The sequence below is a fragment of the Pongo pygmaeus genome, chromosome 14, assembly GCF_028885625.2.
Source record: "Pongo pygmaeus isolate AG05252 chromosome 14, NHGRI_mPonPyg2-v2.0_pri, whole genome shotgun sequence".
Classification (NCBI taxonomy): domain Eukaryota; kingdom Metazoa; phylum Chordata; class Mammalia; order Primates; family Hominidae; genus Pongo; species Pongo pygmaeus.
This window is the reverse complement of record NC_072387.2, coordinates 60513019-60533123: the sequence shown is the minus strand read 5'-3', so window position 1 is coordinate 60533123 and position 20105 is coordinate 60513019. Positions and strand designations below refer to the sequence as shown.

The 20105-nt window shown below is 45.2% G+C and overlaps 1 protein-coding gene across 5 annotated transcripts in view; it reads left to right on the top strand.

Annotated features, from left to right (window-relative positions):
- The window catches only part of ATP7B (ATPase copper transporting beta), a 217646-nt gene that overhangs the window by 48171 nt on the left and 149370 nt on the right, over window positions 1–20105 (top strand). For 3 of the 5 annotated variants that reach the window (XM_054446318.2, XM_063650891.1, XM_054446317.2), the window contains 8 exons: window positions 2725–2801; window positions 4305–4479; window positions 6086–6319; window positions 7024–7115; window positions 14641–14768; window positions 14879–15033; window positions 15244–15378; window positions 18578–18772. In XM_054446318.2, the coding sequence (XP_054302293.2) occupies window positions 2725–2801; window positions 4305–4479; window positions 6086–6319; window positions 7024–7115; window positions 14641–14768; window positions 14879–15033; window positions 15244–15378; window positions 18578–18772 (1191 nt within the window). The remainder of the gene's footprint in view (window positions 1–2724; window positions 2802–4304; window positions 4480–6085; window positions 6320–7023; window positions 7116–14640; window positions 14769–14878; window positions 15034–15243; window positions 15379–18577; window positions 18773–20105) is intronic. The other 2 variants (XM_054446316.2, XM_054446320.2) reach the window with 1 other exon arrangement.

The following is a 20105-nucleotide window of genomic DNA, read 5'->3' as shown; positions in this document are numbered from 1 at the left end:
TATTGTTTTAATTTTAGATATGCCCTAAGAAACATCAGTATTGTCAAGATACCCTGTACATAGGGTTAAAGTGCCTAATTGTAATTTTTAAATGTGATCTTTGCCCAAACCAAGTATCTGTAGAGCAAAGGAATGTTGGCCTTGGAAAAAATGATGCCACATTTTGCCACTGTGCCAGGCCACTCTTGTTGTGGAGAGCTTGGCCGCTTCTGCTTTGGAAAATCAGTGAGAATTTTCATGCATGCCCTGCCTCTTACTCCCTTCCCAGTTTGTCCACAGACATGCCATTTCCTTTTTACATTTTATACAATACTAGACTATAAGAGAATGAGCATCAGTGGTGATCTGAATGGGTTAAGGCAGTCAAAACTAAACAAGATTAACTTGTAACAGCTAGTAAGGATAAATTAAGTTTAGTGGGAACTACATGTTATAAAATTGCTTATGAAATGAAGCATCTTATAGCAGGCTTACAGTAGTATCCTGAATTTTCTCTTCATTGTGTGTGTGTGTGTGTGTGTGTGTGTTTAAAGAGAGATGCTGTCTGTTATGTGGCCTGGGAGAGCTTTTTTTTTTTTTCTTTTTTTGACAGAGTCTCACTCTGTTGCCCAGGCTGGAGTGCAGTGGCATGATTTCGGCTCACTGCAACATTCACCTCCCAGGTTCAAGAGATTCTCCTACCTCAGTCTCCCAAGTATCTGGGACTACAGGCATGCACCGCCACCCCTGGCTAATTTTTGTATTTTTAGTAGAGATGGGGTTTCACCATGTTGGCCAGGCTGGTCTCAAACTCCTAACCACAGGTGATCCACCTGCCTCGGCTTCCCAAAGTGCTAGGATTACAGGCGTGAACCACTGCGCCCGGCCTTGGAGAGTTTTTTTTTTTTTTTTTTAAGACATGGTCTCGCTCTTGTCTCCCAGGCTGGAGTGTGATGGCATGATCTCGGCTCACTGCAACCTCTGCCTCCCGGGTTCAAGCGATTCTCCTGCCTCGGTTCCCTGAGTAGCTGGGATTAAAGGCACCTGCCACCATGCCTGGCTAATTTTTGTATTTTTAGTAGAGACGGGGTTTCATCATGTTTTCCAGGCTGGTCTAGAACTCCTGACGTCAGGTGATCCACCTGCCTTGGCCTCCCAAAGTGGTGGTATTACAGGTGTGAGCCACCGTGCCTAGCCCCAGGAGAGCTTTTTGACATGGAAATGATCATGCTGCTCATGGTCCAGGGCCCCACCCTTGGAGGCAGACAGCATAGCTTTTTTATCAGCTGAGGAAAGATGCTCAGAGAGGTTAAGTAACTTTACTCACAATACCCAGCTCACGGACAGCAGAACTGGTGCTCAAACCCAGGTCTTGTGCTTCCGAGCTCAGTGGCCTTTGTGAGTCTAGTACACCACAAATCGTAAAGAACAGTAGTGATATGGTATTGATGACGCTCAGACATCACACTGATGCAGTCAGCAGCAAGGAGTCCCACGTGGTGCCTTTGAACACGGCTTAGTCACCATTTCTGATTTCTTTCTTTTTTTTTTTTTTTTTTTTTTTTTTGAGATGGAGTTTTGCTCTTGTTGCCCAGGCTGGAGTGCAGTGGCACTGTCTCAGCTCACTGCAAGCTCTGCCTGCCGGGTTCAAGCAATTCTCCTGCCTCAGCCTCCTGAGTAGCTGGGATTACAGGTATGCACCACCACACCTGGCTAATTTTTGTATTTTTAGTAGAGATGGGGTTTCACTATGTTTGTCAGGCTGGTCTCTAACTCCTGACCTCAGGTGATCCACCTGCCTTGGCCTCCCAAAGTGCTGGGATTACAGGTGTGAGCCACCGCGCCCGGCCAACCCTTTTTGATTTCTGATATCTCACTTGCTTCTACTCTACCCAGCCTGCTAAGTGTGGTGTGGCATCCACGCTGACCTTATTTGGGGAATATTGCTAATGTCTGTCCTCCATTCTTGCATCTCTGGGCCATTTTTTGCTAATATAATTAGGCTGGTATTAGTTGTAAAAGGATTTGTCTTTAGACAGTCTCAGCTGCTCTTCCTCCCACCCCAACTTTTTATTTTTGCGTAAAAGTCCCAGCACCAGAGTTCTGGGGCCCTTCTCTTAATTGTGCTACCAGACAAGAGCATTCCTGGCAGTTTTTCCTGTGTGTATTCATAAAGAGTATCAGAGATATAGTGGTCAGATGAACGTGGTGACAAAGCGCTTGAGTTAAACTGTGAGCAAAGCACAAGATTGTGGTGTCGACTCTGTTGGGGCACAGCGGAAGCTGTGCTTCCAGATGCTGAAGGAGCCGAGTTCTGCCGCAGTGGCAAGAAGCCTGGGCTGGAAGCTGGAGGCTGGAGCTCTGGGTCCAGCTCTTCTGAGAAGGCTGGGGCTTTGGGCAAGGAATTTATCCTCTCTGACCTTCTGTTTCCTCATACATGGAATGAAGGTTTCTGACCATTAGGTATTTGGGATTCCTTCACTCAAAAATGCTGAGTATAAATTATAAGTCAGCGATGCTGAGCTTTGGGGTCTGGGGAAGCTGTCTTCCCAGAAGTGCTGAACTTCTGCACAGGGTTTGTAGGGCTATCGGGTAAAGAAGTTGTGAGCAGAAAACCCACAAAGTCTTCTGAGCACTTTTAGATTCACTTTCTAATTTCCAAAGCTGAAAAGTGTTCTCTGCCAACGCATGTTTTAACCAAATACCTTCCTCCTTTTTCCCCACCCCTCTCTTTTTAATGACAAGGAAATTGGCTTTCATGCTTCCCTGGCCCAGAGAAAGCCCAACGCTCATCACTTGGACCACAAGATGGAAATAAAGCAGTAGGTAGAACACAAAAGATAAACTCTAGCTCTCATCTAAGTCCCTTCCTCTACCTGGGCCCAACTCTGCCTGCTGGTCCTGTCTTTCCATGGTGTCTTCCTCCTGGATTAGTTGCCTTTACTCTTGTAATGTGAACCCTCTAAAACAGTGCTGTCCAAAAGAAGTTCTGGAATGATGGCAGTGTTCTGTATCTGCACTGCCCAATGTGATAGCCGCTAGTCACGTGTAGCTAGTGAGCACTTCAAATGCAGCTAGTGTGACTGTGGAAATGAATTTTTAATTTTTAAGGAATTTCAATTTAGCTACCTTTAGCTAACAGATTGGACAGCACTTAAGTTGGGAGGGAGGAAGAGAGTGTAGATTTTTTTTCCTTTGACAATGTTTTCAGACTTTATTTGCATGGGTTCTAGAACTAGAATTTGAGGACAGGCATAATGACTGAGTGGAAAGAAAATGGCCCAGGAGCAGGAGACCTGAGATCATTCATTGTTTCAGATGGCCACTTATTCAGCACCATAAAGGCTGCTGTTGTGTTGCAGGGCAATGTGCTAGGTGCTGGGGATAAATACTTTCCCTGTCTCGGAAGGGCCCATAGTCTGGCTGAGAAAGAGCAGTGAAATCAGTGGCTCCGGCAGATTCTGGAAGGTCTAGGAAAACTCCAAGCAGGGGACATAAGATCTGAGCCTCAAAGAATGAGTGGAAGTTTGCTTGGCTGAAGGAATTGGTGGCAGGTACCCTCGGGCACTGCTGTGGCTTGGTTAAGTAGGCATGCCTGGGGCACAAGAGGAGCTTACAGGAGAGGCATCTGGACAGCCAGTTGGGGGTCTGGTTCTTGGGTAGCAGTCCAGCAGCCTAAGACTTCAGCCTCACAGGCCAGTGGTTTTCATGTCATGTTTTAGGTGCATTTGAGGTTCCACAACCACTCGGTTGGAATTTCATGGATGCTGCAGCTAACATGAGACCACAGCTGTCGGCCATGACCCCCGATTCCAAACTATGGTGTTCATTGAGACAGCCACTGATCACTGTTCTCATGGACTCTATTTCAAATAATTGTTTAAAGATTGAATGTATAAGTTTATACTAATAAAATACTGCATTTATCTATTTTTTTCTTTGGGGGTCTGTATAAGATTGCGTTTTGAAAAGAGAGCTATAGGCAACCATAGGCTGAGGATGGTAGGTCCCTTTGGGGCTAGATTCTCAGCTTTGGGGCCTCACTTGCCTCACCCATAAATTGGAGGTAACCACAGTATGTGAAGGCAGGGGTTGGGCCTCAACATCTCTGGAACCTCTTTGCAGTGATGTTTAGACCTCTAGATGCTCCCTCAGATGGCCAGTGTCAGAGAGAGAGAGTTCTTACTTTCATTTTAGCTCTTGGTGGTCTGTCCCAGACATGTGACAAAGGCAGGTCTTAAACTGTGTCCTCAGGAGGGGAGTGGCTTGTAATCCAGGTGACAAGCAGTATCTGATATATCTGTGTTGCTGCATTTGCTTTCCAGATGGAAGAAGTCTTTCCTGTGCAGCCTGGTGTTTGGCATCCCTGTCATGGCCTTAATGATCTATATGCTGATACCCAGCAACGAGCCCCACCAGTCCATGGTCCTGGACCACAACATCATTCCAGGACTGTCCATTCTAAATCTCATCTTCTTTATCTTGTGTACCTTTGTCCAGGTATGTATGAGAAAGGTGGGCAGACCTCTCCCCTCCATGCTGTGTGTGGCCCTCAGATATTCTGCCCGCTAAGCGCAAACATAGGGCTTTAGCTTGGTTTAAATGGCACTTTATTGCAGCTTTCCTGCCCCACCCGAGCAGTTGCTGCTTTTTTTCTGTCTTATGACCAGTAGGTGGGGCTGGGGGGCCCTCCAGTGTGGGGGGACTACTAAGGGCCTGGTTTCACTGTCAGTTTCAGTTGATTGCAAGTGATCAGAACTGTCCCTGGAATAGCAACCTCCTTGCTGCAAGGTGTGGTGAACTCTGTGTCTCCAATTCGCATATTGTTTAGGTTAATTTACGTTCGTTGTTGGAAGCAACAACTGGATCACCCTTGAGCCCATGCCACTCTTGAGTGTTCTATCTTAAAAGGTGGAGATATGGTCCTTATCTTTGAGGAAGTTATAATTTAAAAGAGAAAGGCATGAAATGTCTGCTTTGGTGGTCATATTAAGGAACTAGCTGTGTGTCTGGTGGGAAGTGTGCCCTCTGTGCGTATATTTTGGAATATAAAACTAAATCCCTGTCCTAATATTGGAATGTTTAGGGGCTATTTGGGGGCAAGCATTGGTAGGCTGGATTTTTTTTTTTTTTTTTTCCGAGACAGGGTCTCACCCTGTCACCCAGGCTGGAGTTCAGTGATGTGATCATAGCTCACTGTAGTCTTGAACTCCTGGGCTCAAGCGATCCTCCCACCTCAGCCTCCTGAGTAGCTAGGACCACAAGCACCTGCCACCATGCCTGGCTAGACAGGGTCTTGCTATGTGCCCAGGTTGGTCTCAAACTCCTGGCCTCCAGCAGTCCTCCAAGCTCAGTCTCCCAAAGCACTGAGAGGACAGGTGTGAGCCACTGCACCCAGCCTGAATTTGTGTTTTTCTATATTTTGTTTGATTATAAGTGTAATGTACACTTATTATTAACAATTCAAACTATACTGAAGTATAAGAAGAAAAGGGGAAGATGCCCTTTCACTAATCACATTCTGCCTCCCGTCCGATCTCATTCCCCAGTGTTGCTATGGTGATATGAATAGTTGGGCATTAATCTCTCCAAATCTTTATATAGAGAAAATGCACACTTGTGTGTATGCGTATGTATATGTTCACATAATACAGATACAGACTTTTTTAACTGAAGTGGGATCATACGAGATAGACTGATGTGCAGCTGGCTTTTTCACTTAACCATGTATTAAACATCTTTTATGCCAGTGGCTTATAGATGGAGCCCATTCTCTTTAGTGAATGGAATGCCTTGTACTGTCTACGGTATAAATGAGTCGTGACTTTTTTTCCCCCCAACGTTTCACCATTCTCTTATTAGCGGACATTTGTGCTGTATGCACTGGGTTTTAAAGATCTCACATGCTCTTGGTCATTCATTCCTGTGGACCGTAGTCCTCTGAATCGGAAAGTATATTTCATAAACGCCCATCACAGAGGAAGAAGTACTGTCACGACTGTGCACAAAGCTAGAGGCTTTGCCATCCCGAGGGCCCTCAGCCCTGTGTCACTCATTGAACTCTCCTCCCTACTTGCTGGCAGCCTTCACTGTCCTTGTCTTTCAGCTCCTCGGCGGATGGTACTTCTACGTTCAGGCCTACAAATCTCTGAGACACAGGTCAGCCAACATGGACGTGCTCATCGTCCTGGCCACGAGCATTGCTTACGTCTATTCTCTGGTCATCCTGGTGGTTGCTGTGGCTGAGAAGGCGGAGAGGAGCCCTGTGACATTCTTCGACACGCCCCCCATGCTCTTCGTGTTCATTGCCCTGGGCCGGTGGCTGGAACACTTGGCAAAGGTAACAGCAGCTTCAGGTTCAGAAAAGAGCTGCTCCTTCAGTAAACAAATCTCACTTCCTGTGAACACCATGTTTAGAATTACTAATTATATGCAGCATAGAGACAGACTTAAAGAAATAGGAAACCTCCATATAATTAAGGTGCTCTAGTCACTAATCTCCAAATTGGTCACTACTTCTGAAATCCCAGCTAATCTGGTTAATTATTAAAACCATCGTTCAGGTGTATTGTGTAAACTAAAGAACCCTGGCCTTCAGGGCAGAGCCTACATTGTCTCTTAGTGCAAAACTGAATATGTAGTTGGTTTAGAAATCCATACATCCTCCTCAAGGTCATGCCATTTTTAACACCCTTCATTGTCCCTGACACTGAAATGTATCTTACAAGAGAATGGAACTCAGGCCCTAAAAGAAATTAGATTGAATCTAAAAGAAAATGGTCAGTGGGAAGACTGATGTTTGTTTCCAGTCTGAAATGTAATTCCCAGACCTTAGTGGCACAGGCACTGTGCATCAGTGTGGAAGTGACATGTGGCCATGTGTGGTGGATAGCAAGTAACGCCCACCTGCAGAGCCTTTTATCGTGCCGTGCAGCTGTTTCTTTCACACCAGCTGTCTCTTAACACCACGCTTGTGACTCTCAGGCTGGGTTTGGACAGGTCTGTTTTTGATAGCTCTCATTTCACATTCTGATTATTTCCTAGAGCAAAACCTCAGAAGCCCTGGCTAAACTCATGTCTCTCCAAGCCACAGAAGCCACCGTTGTGACCCTTGGTGAGGACAATTTAATCATCAGGTGAGTTATGGTTATCAGATGTCTTTGTGGTTGGTATCTATCAATCTGTGTGAGCTGCATCAGATGCCCATGTTGTATTGACATTGCAGTAGACCTTGTGAGTGTGGGCAGAGACACAGTAAGATCACCACTCTCAATCCAGCTACAAAAGCAAGGCATTGAACTATAAAACTAGCAAGATTTGTAGGTGGTGTGTGTGTGCCAAATGGCACATGGGAGGTGTAAATGAGTAGTATTCCAGGAATTAAGAAGAGGAAGGCTAGTGGTGGTCAAAGGAAACTTCACAGAGAACATAGAGTATGAACTAGGCCTTCCTAGTAAGATACAGATTCAGACAGGCAGAGAGATAAGGACTTCAACTTGCTAAAGAATAAAAATTGAAGGAGAAATTTATCATCTTCATAAGGTTGCCTGATATTAAAAATAATTATTATTCCTGGAAACTCTTGTTGCATTTATTGTTTGCTAGACACTATTCTAATCTCTTTGTATTTAATCTAACCAAAGATGGAAACTTTCTGAGGAAGGGACTGTTATTACTCTTAATTTACAGATGAGGAAGCTGAGGTTCAGAGAGGCTAAGCAGCTGGCTCAAGGTCACACAGGTATTCAGTAATGGAATTGGGATGTAACCCAGGCTGGTGGATCCAGAGTCTATTTTCTTAACCTTTACACACACTGACTCTTAATGCATATTTAATAATATGGAAATTTTTCTAATGAAGGCTTCTGTATTTCCTTAGGGTTAGCTTCTTTTTTATATTCTAGGCAATGGTTATTTCAGCCCTCCTTCATATTCCTAAAATCTGTCCCTGGTCCCACCACATTTTCTATTAGCCTGTGATCTTGCTTTGGACTACTGGAAGGAGAAGTGTTCAGATGGAAACCCTCCAGTTCCCTGTCCCTCAGCCTAGACAGCTAGCCTCCTCTGTGGCACCTCCCGCTCCTGCCCCGTTGGTGGGAGAGGCGTCTCCTCCTATGCCTCTACCCGGGAACCTTTCTCTGTTGGTTTTCTCAGTGGTTTTTGGTGTCTCTGATTCTTATCCTCCGATGTCATGCAGACTCTAACCACTCCCATTGTCAGAGGCGTTATGCCTTGCCCCTCCCTTGCGTGCCCTTGTCCATGTATCACACTGTTGCTGGAGCCAGCCTGCCCTAGCTGTGTCCTGGAGGCCTGGGCGTGAAGGCTGACACAGACCTCTTGCTTCCCCATGGGGTCTGCAGGGCTGGTGCAGCTGGCCCTGGGCACGCCCCAGGTGAGTAGAGGAACTGACCGGGGCCACACGGATGCATGAGTGTTCATGAGGTGCAGGATGGCTGCCGCACGGTGGCACTGGTTTTGTTCTGGATGCTGGCTTTTAAATGATCATCGCAATTGTAGGACTGGCAACTGAGATTTGAGTCTTTCTGGTGTTCCAGGCTCACTCCCCAGCACTTGCCACAGATCGTCTGGTTCCACTCTATAGCTGTTCCGTGAGGCAGCATTGTCATCATCCCAGCTTTCCTCAGGAAAAGCCAAGTACAGTGAGGTGGAGTAATATCCCCAGAGTCCGTGGCAGGCAGGCAACAGAGCTGGGATTGGACCCCTGGAGGCACAGAGCCCCCCTCAGCCACTGTGCTGTGCTGCCCCCAGACAGGACCCTGTGTGACGGCACCTGGCATGCTGGGCTCTGGTGTGCCATGGGTCTGCAGCAGTCACATGCCTTGGCTTCTTTTTTTTTTTTTTTTTTTCTCTTATAAATTAATTGCATGAAAGTTTCTGAGAAGTGAAAACGTTCAGACGGGAGCCAAGCCGCTGGCAGCTGTGTTGGTTTTGACTCACGTTTCTTCCTACTCGCCTTACTAGGGTCTTCAGTACAATTTGAAGCGCCTCTGATGGCACTGACTGCAGTTGCTTGGAACTATTCCAGGGATCTGAACAGGAGGAGAAGGCATCTGCCGGCCGAAGTGCCCACGGAGTGCGTGCAGCACCTGTCATAACTCAGTTCATTTCCAAGAATGCCGATTCATTTTTTGGCTGGGGATGCACGGCCTGACTACTACCATGCAACATGACAGGACATTATTAAGCTAGGGGCCAGAAGACCAGAGTTCATTCTGCCTTTGGCTCACAGTTTGGGTGTGGTCATTCCTACTTGCCTCCTGACAGCACACCCCGGGCCCACCCCTCTGTCCCAGGCCAAGGCTGCACCCACTGCCGCCTGGATTGCCACAGTCTAGGCCCCTCCTGAGCGCAACCATTCTGTGCTTTGAGGTGCACTGGGCACTGGTCTCCCAGTGACTCTGCCTCCCACAGGGCCCTCCCGCGTCTGGGCCTCTGCCTGTGCCTTTGGTCCACGGCACCTTCTGAAGGCCCCCAGAGGTTCTCATATAACTGCCTTCTTTCATTGAGGCTTGGGCCTCTTCCTCTGACCATCCCTTTGCTGGGGACACTTGTGCTTTCTCTTTACTCCAAGTCTCGGGTGCTGGCAGCATTTCCAGGTGCGATCCGTCTGGCACGCTGTAGTTTCCTTGCTGCTGCTGCTGCTTAGTCTCCATGGGCTTTCTTCTCTCCTTATCCCTTGTGGACGGTCCTTGGGGTTCTGGTGGTAGTGCCTCTGTCTTTGTGTGTTACACACCGTCACTGGGACGTCTCACTCTCCCATGTTTTTGGTTAACAGCCGTGGGAAGCTCATTCTCAAACCTACGTCTAGATCCCAGAGACTACCTGCTGGTGGGAACGTTTTTCTTGGGTGGCTGGTAAAGGCTCAGACTCGGCCTGTCTGTGTTCTTCTTCACCTTCCCCCACTTTTTTCCCAAAAATATTCCCCTTCCTTGGTGCCTGTCTGTCTCAGGGAAAGGCACCCTCATGCCAGCTCCCAGTGTGTCCTCTACAATGCCTCCCTGCCCTCATTCACACATCTGCACTCCATCCGCATGGTTCTAGCACCTCCGTCTCTAGGGGTGTCATCCACTGGCACCATGCTGGTCCAGGCCACTATGGCCTTGCCCCTAAAGCACCGCAGCTGTCTCTTCATACTGCTTGCAGCCAGGTATCCATCCAGTATTTTTCCACATTCAAACCAGTGATCTTTCTGAAAGCACAAATTGATCATATTACTCCGTATTGGAAAATCCTTCAATGGCTGCCTGCTGTTCTTAGGATCAACACCACCTTCCTAATGTGGCAGTGAGGCCCGGCGTCTGCCTGCATGCCTGTTGAGCCCAGCCTGTCTTGCCATCCCCTGCGTTGTGCTCCAGCTGCCGTGCACCACTGGCAGGTCCCAGGAAGGGGCTGCCTCTCTCTGCAGACCTCTGCACACATCCTTCCTTCCCTCTGAACTCCCTTCTTCCTTATCCTTTGCCTGGCTCCTTGCCTTCAGGGCTCACCATGGAATTGCATCCTCCAGAAGCCTTTCCTGATGCCCCAGGCCTGAATCAGCTGTGGCTCCTCAGTGCTCTCAGAGCACTCTGCCTCAACCACCCTGGGATGTAAACATGGCAGGTGCTGAGATACTCACTAGTGGGAATGAAACTGCTGTCAGATGTTAAAGAAACATACTGCACACATGCATGTGTGTGCTTGATATTAAAAGGCACAGCCCCATCCCCAGTCTCCCACGTTGAAAATTTTTTTTTTTTATAATTGATGGGGAAACAAATTACAAATCATATCTAGACCAGTGACCATAATGCTATAAGTTTTTTCTTAACTTGTGTTTTCTTAACTTGTGTTTAATGAGGAAGGGGAGTAGAAGAGAGGAGACAAGTGAAGTAAACAGATTCTTGGCAGAAACTCTTAAAGATGAAGTGCTATGAAACAAACCACTGTCTTTTAATTAAGAGGGTTCCTATCGCTCAGCACTTAGAGAGGAATAGTAGCTTCTGAAGAATACATGCTATTGAGATTCACCAGAAGGAGCCACATTAACTCCCATAAAGGACTATTCCTTGTAAGCTGCTTAGAGATAGAAAGGTGTAGTTAATTGAGATCAAAGGAGAAATTCAAAGTTAGATTTAACAGAGATTAACATTACTAAAGATTTCTTAGAAAGACACCCAACTGTACATTCGCGCCAATTTTAAGTCTCCTTACAGAAGTGGACATTTTAAAACTTAGTGATTAGGTTCTGCTGGAGGAGAGTCTGACCTTTAGTTCTTGGGGTCTTTCATTTCTGAATTGAATGCAGGGAGCTCCTCCTCCTGACTTGGGCTTCTCAGGCCATTTATCTCTGTGGGATGATAAATCCTCTAGGTTGTACAGAGGAGGCCTCAAGGGCAGCGTTGAGCCTGGACCTCTCCATCGCTGGAGGACTTTAAAAATAAGCAGAGAATATTCTTGGGTTGTCGAGATCCTTCCCTTCTCCTGGCTCACTCAGCCACCAAACAGATTTACACAGGTGTACTCCCAGCACTAAAGACTTCAGTCTTTGCACCAAACAGATTTACACAGGTATACTCCCAGCACTGAAGACTTCAGTCTTTGCACCAAACAGATTTACACAGGTGTACTCCCAGCACTGAAGACTTCAGTCTTTGCACCAAACAGATTTACACAGGTGTACTCCCAGCACTGAAGACTTCAGTCTTTGCACCAAACAGATTTACACAGGTGTACTCCCAGCACTGAAGACTTCAGTCTTTGCACCAAACAGATTTACACAGGTGTACTCCCAGCACTGAAGACTTCAGTCTTTGCACCAAACAGATTTACACAGGTGTACTCCCAGCACTGAAGACTTCAGTCTTTGCACCAAACAGATTTACACAGGTGTACTCCCAGCACTGAAGACTTCAGTCTTTGCACCAAACAGATTTACACAGGTGTACTCCCAGCACTGAAGACTTCAGTCTTTGCACCAAACAGATTTACACAGGTATACTCCCAGCACTGAAGACTTCAGTCTTTGGAAGTCTCCTTTTCAGTGCTCCATTTATTTTGGTTGCCATGATTGAACTTTCTGTGTGTGTCTTAACTGTCCATCTGTGTGTCTGCTTTTAGTTATGAGGCTATAAACCTCCTGAGAGGAAGGCTCTACTCTGTCCTGTTTGTAACCCCAGCCTACCCTGGTGCCTGGTACCCAAGAGGCCAATCAATATGAAAATGTCAATTAGGTGATAATAAAAATCACCAGCATTCATTGGGCACTTACTGTGTACAGGTGCCATACTAAGCATCTCACATAATCCTGGGAAGTAGCCACACAAGCCTTGAATCCTCATAGCACAGAGACTGTTCCTGAACAATTTTTACAAAGGAAAATATTAATGCAAATATTTAACATACCTGCCTGCATATGGTAGTTACTAAGTTTTATATATTTGCACATAGCAACATTTAAATAAGTGGGCATGTATGTTCAATTTTGTGCCTTCCTATCTTCAGGTTTTGCTCAAATGGGGGTAATAAGACTCACCTTGTATGTGTCTGGGAAGATTCAGTGAGGTAAAACATGTAAAAATCTAGCACAGTTCCTAGCACTCAGTAAATGTCTATTTCTCCTTCTCAAGTAAGTGAGATGGCTTTTGTGCCTGTGATAGTTTAAATGTAGTCTTTGTAGCATGAAAGGAAGGTGTAAAATAACCTCAGAGCCCTGCTTGCTTTCCGCGTGTGCTCTTCTGGCTTGTTGACCATTTGCTCATGAGCCAGTATTACCTATACAATTAATTCTGTTGGGCCCATGCCATGCTTTTAGTGAGCTGCTGCTGAAGCTGGCCCTGGGCCGTGGGTGCCCTCCCTCTGGCTTTGTCTCTGTTCCTGCCATCTTCTCCTGTCTCCCCCCAGCATCTCTGTCTCTGCAGGACATGTCCCACTAGCGCACAGTTCACATGTATGTACAACACAATCCCCACTTTAATCCACTCGCCCTTCTGCTCTGTTTTTCTGTTCCTTCACAACAAGCCTTCTTTAAAAACGTGACTTTTGCTGTTGTCTTTGCCTTCTCACCACGTGCTCTCAGCCCATTCTAGTTGAGCCTCTGCCTTTACCAGTTTCTGAACTTGGTTTGGCCAGTGCCATCAAATAATTTCCATATACCCCAATCCAACATTGCTTGTGTTAAGTCCTCATTTCAGTCTCTCACCAGTATTTCCCCCTTGTCTGTTTCTTTGGTTTTCTTTCTTTTTTCAATGTGTAACTCACATTCACTGCAACACACAAACCCAACGTGTAGAGTGTGATGAATTTTACGTATATTTGCCCCTGTGGAACTACCTGTGCAGCGTTTGATGCGGTTGGATGGGTGCTCCGTCCTCCTCCTCCTCATCCCCACTCTCATTTTCCTCCTGTGTCACTGGCTGGTCCTTCAGCTTCTGCTCAGCTTTCAGATAGTGGAGTGTCTCAGGGATGAGTTCTAGGACCCCTTCTGTGTTTTCCCCGTACACTCCTAGGGACGCTTGTATGATCTCATGGCTTTAAATGCCATCTACATGTGACAGCTCTCAGGTTTGTTCTCTACCTCTGACCTCTTTCCACTTCAGACTCATATTTTCAGCTCCCTAGTTGATATTTCTACGTGGAAGTCAAATAGGCATCTCAAACCCGACATGTCAAAATGAACCATTTCTCTCCATCCCTTCCCCTTCTCTTCCCTCACCCTCCCTTAGCTGCTTCTCCATAATCATCTCCATCTCATTAAATGGTTTCTCTATCCACCCAGTTGCTTAAAATGAAAATTTGGAGCTCATCTTTGATTCCTTTCTTTACCCTCACATTTAGTGCATTTTCACATCTTGTTAACACATGATCTAAGAATATGCTGTGTATTTCTTCTCCCTCTCTCTGTAGTCCAGGTTACTTCCATCTTCTGCTTAGGCTGCTGCAACAGCCTGACTCTCCCCCTCACTCCTGTGATCACCCCTACAGCCCATTCTCATGCAGCAGCCAAAGAGATCACTTAAATGTGAATCAGATTGTGTCACTTACATCCAAAACCCATGCTCTGCTCCAGGAGAGCCGGCATGATCTGGACTCTGCCTGCTTCTCTGACCTCAACTTGCATGTCACTTACTTCCTGCCAGCCATGCTTGCTTTCTTGCTGTTTCTCAGACGCACCCTTCCTGCCTGCCTTAAACCTTTGTGTCAGTTGTTTTCTCTCCCTGAACTTCCTTTCCCTGTGTGTTGGACCTTCTTGGCATGCAGGTCTCAGCTTAAATGTTACTTTCCCAGAGAAGCCCTTCCATGTCTCCTCCTCCCTCTGCCACCCTAAGAAGTCCCTCTAGTCACATTATCCTGGTTTATTTTCATCACAGCACTTATTAATATTTAATACCTGATTCTATCTGGCTTGTTGTCCATTTCCACCACAGAACTTGTCTTCATGAGGTAGTAGGGCCTTTGCTGTGCCATTCACAGCTGTATCACCAGTGCCTAGAACAATGCCTGGTATTCAGCAACTGCACGATAAATATCTGTAAATGGACAGATCAAATGAATACTGTTGCTCAGTATAAGCAAATATAGTGTAACTAGTGTGACAGCTGGCCTAGAACCTGACCTGGTGACCGAATGAGTGGCCATGTGAGTGATAAGTGGCGTTTGTTGCAGGGAGGAGCAAGTCCCCATGGAGCTGGTGCAGCGGGGCGATATCGTCAAGGTGGTCCCTGGGGGAAAGTTTCCAGTGGACGGGAAAGTCCTGGAAGGCAATACCATGGCTGATGAGTCCCTTATCACGGGTGAGATGGCTTGTTTCATGTTCCCTCAGGCGGATATCATAGCAGCTGTCAGGTCACATGAGTGCTGGATGGGGCTGAGCAAGTGACGGTTGTCTCTTTCCTGTGTCTAGGAGAAGCCATGCCAGTCACTAAGAAACCTGGAAGCACTGTAATTGCGGGGTCTATAAATGCACATGGCTCTGTGCTCATTAAAGCCACCCACGTGGGCAATGACACCACTTTGGCTCAGATTGTGAAACTGGTGGAAGAGGCTCAGATGTCAAAGGTAATGAAGAAATTTTTAAAACTAACTTCATCTTTCTCGTTTTAGAAATTATGTGAAGAGTTCTGGGAAATCAGACAGTTTTATTGAGTAGAGATTGATTAGTAAATGTGGTTAAATGAAGGAGATTATCCCAATCCTTATCCATGCTTGTGGTGTTTTATTTCTTCATAGGTTGTAATTTCCCATGGTCTTGGTGTTTTATTTTCATAGGCACCCATTCAGCAGCTGGCTGACCGGTTTAGTGGATATTTTGTCCCATTTATCATCATCATGTCAACTTTGACGTTGGTGGTATGGATTGTAATCGGTTTTATCGATTTTGGTGTTGTTCAGAAATACTTTCCTGTAAGTTGAATGCCTTGGGCTATATGGTGGTTGTGTTTTAAATAATCTACTGACATTGATCCTATTCTTTCATATCTTAGATTCACTGGGCTTTAATTATTCATTACATTTTATTTGCTTGCGTCTCTTATTGACAGCAAAATCTAAGCCAGAGTAGGATAAACAGTCACTCTCCTTCTGCAGGTTTCTATTAAAGATCTCCTTTACATTCTACTTAGATAATTTTCACAGACACCAATTGGTGCTCAGTTGTAATGCTTGAAGCATTTACAATATGTATTATTGGTCCTTTTTGAGGTTATGAGGCGTACATCATAGAAAATAGTTCACTTTAAATGTCAATGGCATGATAATATTATTTAACACATTTTAAGAAAAATATCTTTTGATATATATATTTACCAGTACCATCTTTGACCTCCCAGCTTCCCAAGTAATGTAAATAGCTTTTTATGTTTGTTTGTTTGTTTATTTATTTATTTATTTATTTATTTATTTATTTGAGATGGAGTCTCCCTCTGTTGCCCAGGCTGGAGTGCAGTGGCTTGATCTCGGCTCACTGCAACCTCCACCTCCCAGGTTCAAGCAGTTCTCCTGTCTCAGCCTCCCAAGTAGCTGGGACTACAGGCACACGCCACCACACCCAGCTAATTTTTGTATTTTTAGCAGAGATGGAGTTTCACCATATTAGTCAGGCTGGCTTCGAACTCCTGACCTCAGGTGATCTGCCTGTCTCAGCCTCCTAAAGTGCTGGGATTTCAGGTGTGAGCCACTGCACCCAGGCGTGAATAGCTTTTTATAATAATTAAATAGTAAACATTGTATGTGAGGCAATGGAATATACATTTTTGAGTTTAAAAAAGTGGTTGAAGAACACTATCTTAGGAAATATGGTTTTATTAAACCTCAGGAAAAGAAAGGAAAATACAGGCCACCCCTCAAAAAACATATCTGCTTGAGGAATAAAAGCTATATTACATCTGTAATTCTCAGATGGGAGCTATGACATTTTTGGTTTTTGTGACTGCTAAACATCCTACAAGGCACATCACAGGCCCCTACAACAAAGAATTATCTGGCCCCAAATGTCAGTAGCACTGAGGTTGAAACCTTGATAATGTACTTAAAAAGCTAATGGCACACTTAGAACAGTATTTGGTAATGGCGCAATGAGCGGAACAATGTTTTTACCTTATCTTATTCCTAGCCCAGTCTAGTGCTTGTTATACCATAGAGCCATAGAATGAGAAACCAAACTGGGTGTGGTGATGCACCTGTAGACTCAGCTACTTGGGAGGCTAAGGCAGAGGATCATCTGAGTCCAGGAGTTTGAGGCTGTAGTGTGCTATGATCGTGCCTGTGAATAGCCACTGCGCTCCAACCTGGGCAACGTAGCAAAAAGTACAAATATGGAATGGATAATTTTTTTCTTTTAAAAAAAAATCCTTCACATAATTAAAAGTATATCAAATATTCTCAGGACACATGTCATTTACTAGGATGTATTTTCTCCCTCAAATTTCCCATCTTAAATTGAAAAATGTTCAAGTTAAAGACTTTCTGACATCTAAGGAACCTCAGTGCTCTTAAAAGTAACTTACAGATATATTGGTAGAATGTGCCCATGGCTATCCATGGCACCTGACTGCCTATAATTTCGGCTTTTTTGGGAGAGCAGTGTGTTGGCATGTGGCCATGGGAAGACTCAGTCCTAAACAAGTTGGAATCTGTGGCTTTCTGCTGTTCCATGCCTTTCCATCTTACTTTGGCTTCTTTTGTTTTTATCTGCAATATCAGGGAGGATGCTGGCAAATGAGGTACTGCATGTTCCTTTAAGATACTGTCATCTCTCTGCTGTACAAAAGTCATTGTAGAAAAGGGCTCATGGTAACTTCCAGAAGTCCACCCAGTCCTATCAGAATGCCAGGTGTGATTTTGACAAGAATTAGTGTGTTTTTAAAAAAGATTACATAATCTTTATGTCTAAAAATCTTAATATATCCCTCTACCTAAATATAACTGTTTCTATGAAAATTAAAAGACCCCTTTAATAATATATCTTATTTTAGAATCCTGCCTTTCAGAGTGAAATAATAAAATGTAGATGGAAGCTAAAGAGGTTGTAGTCCATAGCCTTACCTTAGACAACTGTGCTTTTCACTATAAGTAAGTGAACATAGTATCTCTTGATTATACTCCATAGCCACCAGCCATTTTTAAAAATAAACCAAGATAATTCAAGCTCTCAGAATGCAAATAATGCCAAGTGTCTGGAAAGTAGATCATATTTTGTTTGTTTTGGGTACAAAGAAAAAATAGTGAAAAATACAGAGAAGAAAATAAAGATACCTCCAAATCATATCCCTAGAAGTAATTTTTTTGCATATTGGTGGATACCTTTCCAGTATTGTTGAAATGCTATATTCAGATATAGGCAGAGATTTTTGCATGAATAAATCCCAGCACATGCCATTTTGTACTTGCTTTTTAATTTTGCAGTGCTGCTGGTACCTTTCCATATCAGTAAGTGTAGATATACATCATCATTCCAACAGTTGCCTCGTATCCCATTATATACATCACACCTACAATTTAATTAACCAATCCCCTGTTGGTTGTTTCCATTTTTTGTCATTACAAAAACAAAACAAAACACTGTGGTAAATATCCTTGCATCTTTTCTCATTTATATGATTATCACCTTAGAATAGCATTTTTTAAGCTTTCCTAATGATGAGAAAAATAACGATAATAGTTACTGTTTCTTAGATGCTGCTCCTATGCCAGGTGTTATGTACTGTGTATATTTATATGTTTATATGTGTATTGCCTCATTCAATCCTTGCCACAATTTATGAGCTATGCATTATCATCTCCATTTTGTGTATGAGGAAACCAGGATCTGGATCTGTGTGGTCCATCTCCAGAGTCTGCTTTCCCCTGTCAAGGGCTTTTATTTGACTCTGCTCCTGTAATGCCTCTTTGAGGGAGACCTGTAGGATGAAGTTGGATAGCTGGGATGTGGAGAGCAGTAACGTGTTCTCTATGATGGCAGAGCAGTGCAGAATACCATCTGTTTCCGAAACCCAAGTTCGTCAAGTTGTGCCCAGTGCCCCCCTGAAATGTCCTTATGTGATTAGAGTTCTGGGAGCTTCCTTATTGAACTTTCAACCTGCCTCTGACTCTGTCTTGTTTTCAGAACCCCAACAAGCACATCTCCCAGACGGAGGTGATCATCCGGTTTGCGTTCCAGACGTCCATCACGGTGCTGTGCATTGCCTGCCCCTGCTCCCTGGGGCTGGCCACGCCCACGGCTGTCATGGTGGGCACCGGGGTGGCCGCGCAGAACGGCATCCTCATCAAGGGAGGCAAGCCCCTGGAGATGGCGCACAAGGTCAGCCTGCACCACGGCTTTCCCCATCCTGAGAGATGAAAGTAGTATCTGTTTACTATTTCACATTGAGAGAAAAGCCTGAGAGCCACTCAAGACAGCAGTGTTAATTACGTAGAATAGGAAGTCGAGTATAACTGGGAATAACAACAATAGTAACAGAGTAGCCACCAGTCATATAATGGAACGCTTTATCAACATTACTTGATTTAATTGCATTAACAGCTCTGTGTGGTAGGTGCTTATCATTCCCATTTTACAGATGAGGAAACTGCGCAGGAGGAGATTAGGTAACTTGACCAAAGGCCTGCAGCTAACCAGAGGCAGAGCTGGGATTCACACCCAGGTAGCCAGGCTCCAGGACAAAAGCCCCACCATGACATCTGTGGGATTAGTGGTGGGTTCTGTGACCCTGGGGAGTGAAGAGTAAGTGACGGTGTTTGTGAAGAGTCTTCCTTTTGCCCAACTTACTAACCTCTGGCCTTCCACACTTTCACCTATTTAATCAGCATTTGCTGGGCACTCACTGCGTGTGAGCCCTGCACTGGGTTCTGGCAATGGTCATGGTTTCCAGCCGCCAAGGAGCCCACCAGGGGGAAAGACAGACGGTGAAAAAGTAAATAGCAAAGCTGACTGAGTATTACGAGATACTGAGTATTGACTGGTGGTGCTTGATGTCCTGGGGACACTTGAACAGGGGCCAATCCTAGACTTGGGGTGTTGGACTCAGGGGCGAGGGTGCTGCAGGTGGTCAGGGAAGCGAATGCGAACGTTCATCTGAGACCTTACTGTTGAGTGAGAGCTGGACAATGGAGCTGGGGAAGAGTGTTCCAAAATGGGGACAGCAGGTGGAAAGCACCTGTGGAGGTGGAACTTCCGTTCCCCGCGGTGTCCCCAGCATCTAACCTGAGACATCGAGTGCATTCAGAAGTTATCTGTTGAATGAGCAAATGAGGAACTGGAAGAAAATCATTGAGAGAGAGGAACTAGAGATGAGGCCGTTGAGGGAGGGGCCAGAATCCAAAGGCTGAAGATTTAGTAAAGAGTTCTGAACGTTAGCCTAGAAGCCACGTAGGGGATGGCATACCCACGTGATGTGACTGGATCGTGTGTTGGGAAGATCATTCTGGCTGCAGAGTTAAGGTTGCACTGAAAGTTGGCAAGAATCCCTGGAGGAAGATGAGTTAAGTGTGTTGAAGGAAGGCCACCACTCAGCATCAGAAACAAAAAGCTGAATTATTGTTTGCTTGTAAGGGAGAACCCTGCTTGTGGGACATGGTCTGAGAAGAGCAACCTGCTGGCCTTAAATGGGTTAAATTATACACTTCAGGGATTA